The sequence below is a fragment of the Saccostrea cucullata genome, unplaced genomic scaffold (assembly GCF_032062105.1).
Source record: "Saccostrea cucullata isolate Sc308-1 unplaced genomic scaffold, CSIRO_AGI_Scuc_v1 ctg16113, whole genome shotgun sequence".
Classification (NCBI taxonomy): Eukaryota; Metazoa; Mollusca; class Bivalvia; order Ostreida; family Ostreidae; genus Saccostrea; species Saccostrea cuccullata.
This window is the reverse complement of record NW_026941317.1, coordinates 1-4,224: the sequence shown is the minus strand read 5'-3', so window position 1 is coordinate 4,224 and position 4,224 is coordinate 1. Positions and strand designations below refer to the sequence as shown.

General features: G+C 33.3%; 1 protein-coding gene across 1 annotated transcript; it reads right to left on the bottom strand.

Annotated features, from left to right (window-relative positions):
• Positions 1–297: 297 nt before the first annotated feature.
• Positions 298–4,218, bottom strand: LOC134257621 (protein enabled homolog). Its single transcript, XM_062740208.1, has 4 exons — positions 4,133–4,218; positions 3,626–3,769; positions 2,431–2,945; positions 298–1,433 (listed from the first exon to the last, which is right to left on the bottom strand). The coding sequence occupies exons 1-4, from the start codon at positions 4,136–4,138 to the stop codon at positions 1,355–1,357; spliced, it is 744 nt and encodes a 247-aa protein (XP_062596192.1). The 5' UTR covers positions 4,139–4,218; the 3' UTR covers positions 298–1,354.
• Between the last annotated feature and the right edge of the window lie 6 nt (positions 4,219–4,224).

Sequence of the window (4,224 nt, the reverse complement as noted above, 5' to 3'; positions counted from 1 at the left end):
CCCCTTTTGCCCTCGTCAGAAGTGGGCAAATTTAAAACGGGGCAAATTCAAAGTAAACAGTATAATATCTTAAACAAAAATCTCTCTGGGCAAATTTAAAACAGGACCAGCTTGTTTCCAAATGTGAAAGAGAAAAAATAACAAGGGGCAAAAATAACCCTGTATACAGTAGTTGGTAAACCAACTGACAGATGACCCCTAAAACATTAGTCTTTGCACATCCATACACCAAATTCAACAAACCACAAATTCTTCACAAAGATATATAAGATTTTATTAAATAACATAAAACAGGTAATATTTAATATATGATGATAACAACTTATAATATAGAATTTCAGCTTGTCTGTGCAAGTTTACTTTTTGCATATATTTATATATACATATATGTATTAAAAACAGATATACATATGAAGAGGCTGCAACAAGCTATGTGTAACAAACTGCAAGTTAAATAAATCCATAATTTACATATATAAAAATAGAAAACTAAATTGGAAGAATTGGTCAAAAAAAAAATTAATAGCTTTCATAAATTTTAGATAATGGGGTTATGTCAGCACAATCTCTTTTTCTTGAAGTGAGAATGAAAAGTATAGATTGCATGTTTTCTTCATTTGAATACATTAATTACATAATACATATAGTTATAACTTCAAATATTTATGATGAAGTGTTTACATATCTGTATTGGTTGAACAACTGGTAACTGTGAACAAGAACCAGCAAAATTGTGAATTCCTACTAATGCACCATTTCTTTATCCCTGAGTCATTCTCCAGGAGCCCGAAATGTATCTGAACACTTTGTTCTATATAGACATTTACAAGTTTTATATCTAACACTCTTCTGGATATACATTTATATATTTACAACTCTCATTCAAATCGTAAAACCACCATGTTAAAAAAAGTCATTACCCTCAAGATAATGAAAGTTAATATGAAAAAAAAAATGAAATTTGAGGGGACTTCAATGGGTAAAATAGCACTTCAAATTTGGTACCTCTGAAATCTATAATATTTGAAATATTAATTATCAGAACTGGTGATGTACTCCATTGTGTGTATTTAAGGGTGTGGCATCTAGAACCAAAGAAACGATTTTCAAGAAATGTGAGGACCTGAAAACAGGAAATATTGTGACCAAAATGCTAATGTACAAACTTTATTTTACAGTGTAGATAAATATTGGAAGCATTAACAAAAATTAATCTTAATATGATAAAATACAAAGAATGAAATATTGATAAACAGAAGAAAATCATATACAGTCAAGAGATTGTTTTGTTCAGTTTAAATATGAAGAATTTGTTCTGCAAGTTGATGTTTCTATCCCATGTGGCATCTGCGTACTAAAATCGGGGTTTGGATCTGTCGTTTGTCATAGTTCTCCTTAAACTAACATTGGCAAATTTAGGATTTCTTTGGAAACTGTCAAAAAGACAATAAAATAATGTTATCATATTACACATTTAGCATACAATTACAACACAATTTATAGCATATAACATCTTGTGTATCAATTCTATAAATTACATGTACATACTTGAAAACAAAACGTTTAATCTACTGTAAATCACTTTTTATTAGCGAGAACTTTATTTTCGCGTAATTACGTGAGACAGTGTGCTCGCAAAAATATAATTCTCGCGTATTTTAGTATTACTTAAGATTATAGAGAGCAATAACCTCAATTCGTGAAAACTTTGTCTCACTTATCAAGTGTCAATGACTATCTCACGAAAATAAGGTGTCGCGAAAATTAAGTGATCTACAGTATCTAAAGGTATATCAAATAAATACTAATAAAATCAAATAGAGAGACTATAAACTGATATACAAATGCTCATATTTTCTATTTGATATATTGTATTTAGCAGCTACTCTCTATATTTTGATTTGGTACAATGTACGTGTTACTTTGTTTTTGATATAATCTCATGTCTTCTGTAAATTGGATCAAAAACACCTCATGCAATTAATATATAGGTATAATTTTATGTGATATTGACAATTAGTAGATGATTTTTTTCTGGGAAATGATAATGATTCCAAAGCATTGGACATTTTTTCAGTTAGTATCAACATGCAGTTTAGAAACAAAGTAAGTGTTTACATGTTATTTTAACATGCCATGCTCACCCAGAAATGAACTGAACAATGAATTTATATTTGTATTAATAAATTAAAGAACTCCTACACAGAATTAAAAATATCTACAAGTCTCTTGGGTGGGAATTTTTTTAAAATGTTTTTCATTTTTTACATCTTCAACAGGGTTTGTATTATTACATGTATTGGGTTATGTTTGCATTTTCAGTGTTTTAATAAAAAGGTAATCTTGTTATAAAAATGCACGTACAGACATTTTTATTATGACACAATTGGTCAAGATTTCCGTGACTCTAAATGTAAATATGTGAATTACTCTGAGTCCTCTTCTTCTGTCCCAGAATTCATTGCAGTTCTGCGTTGCTGTCCACCAATGGGAGGGGGCCCAGGCGGGGCGGGAGGAGGGGGTGGGGGAATGCTGTGTTGCTGACGAGACATGTGACTATACCCTGGCATGCTTCCCTGGGTGTTCTGGTATAAATTGTGATACGTATCAGACTGTGCAGCTGAAGCAAGAGAGTTTGTGATTGGTGCAGAACAGGAAGGAGGGAGTGGTGCTGGTGGAATGGTGTAAGATGATTGGTTGGTTTTCTGGTTTTGAGATGAAGGGTTTCTTCTGGCAGGAGATTCTGACATGTGGGATGAATTTAAACTGGGTGAGGCTGAGGAAAGGGAGGAGGAGGGGGTCCCATTGCCTGGGGAGGGGTGTTCAGAGGCAAGAGGGGGTGGGGGTGGGGGCAGAGGGGGAGATGGGGGATTATTGCCCCTGGCCTCTGGTCTAGAATAATTGATGCCCTGCTGATGAATGGTTGATGCTTTCTCTCCAGGTTGCTGTTCACAAAGAGGTAAAATTTAAAAGAAAAAATATACACTGATATTAAAAATAAAATATCTTTCACCAATTATCTTTAAAGCTCTGATAAGATTATTTCCTGTTAATATTCACCAATTCTTTTAGTATTTAAAAAGGTAGGAACTCTTATAATCAAACACTATTTAATAGAAGAACAACATTTAACAAAGAAAAGGGTTAACATTTTTCACTGGATTGAAAGTCTGTTAATGTCATGAATTATGTGCTATTAGAACTCGGTGTTCATTTATTTACAGATCAAATCTGATAGAATTTGCTACAACTCCCTCGAAATACCGAAATATTCATAAATATAAATAGCAGAAGTTTATTCCCCCACTATTTTTAAGATCGTTTTTTTTTAGTTTATTGCCAGTAGAAGCCTCAAACAGAAGGCATGTGCATAGAACATTAGTTGTTTCATGTCAGTTTTAAACTTTATTAAAATGCCCCCATGTTTAAGTTCAGCATCAGTACATAAGGTACTTTGATTTTTTGTACTTAAGGTTGCGAGAACTTGCATAGTAGCAATATCTTATCCCAAAACAAATCCAGTTAGTAAAAAACATTTTTTACGGCATGCAAACCCTACAAACACACCAATCAAACAATTGTTATAAGGTATAGGTCCATAACAACATTCCAGCAGGCAATATACCTGATGGTCTGAGGGCAAAAAGTGGTAAATGTGGTCCATATCAGAGCTCATATATGCCCCCTGCCCTGTGAATTGACGTGGTAAAGAATAAGAGCCCATAAGACCAGGATGTTGTCCTGTCCACCCGGGTTGGTGGATTTGTGACTGAAAAGTTATGGATTGGTGAATACATGTGGTAGTCTACATGTTAAATAAAAATATTGATCAAGCAGAAAGCAGTGCCTGATTTAACATGAATGAACTAAAGCTAGAGATTCTATGTGTACCAGGAAACTACACAAATGAAAATTTTAAAGCACAGCAGCATACAAGTGTAATATTTATAGACAAATTTCATGCAGTAATATTTACACTTAAAATATTTCAATTAAATTTGCCATTTATCTTGTAACTGTAAAAATTGAAGTCTGAATTATTTGCTATTTGAGCTTTGGCTAAGTTTTTGTTTTTAAAATCAGAACTTGTATATAAAGGGTAAAGTATCATTCACTTCGTTGTCTCCCTTACCCTCATGGGTAGAGGACTGTGACTTCCTGGTAATCTGGTTCCCGACCCTTCATACAGGGACTTGGGTCTCTGGGCACTTCCTGGCATGCTGT

Bases quoted from the DNA above. Each gene is read 5' to 3' on its own strand.
- LOC134257621 (XM_062740208.1), bottom strand. The intron at 2,946-3,625 runs GTATATTGCCTG...CTTTGTGAACAG, and splicing joins TTTTGCCCTCAGACCATCAG to CAACCTGGAGAGAAAGCATC. The intron at 1,434-2,430 runs GTAATTCACATA...TCTTTTTGACAG, and splicing joins ACAGAAGAAGAGGACTCAGA to TTTCCAAAGAAATCCTAAAT.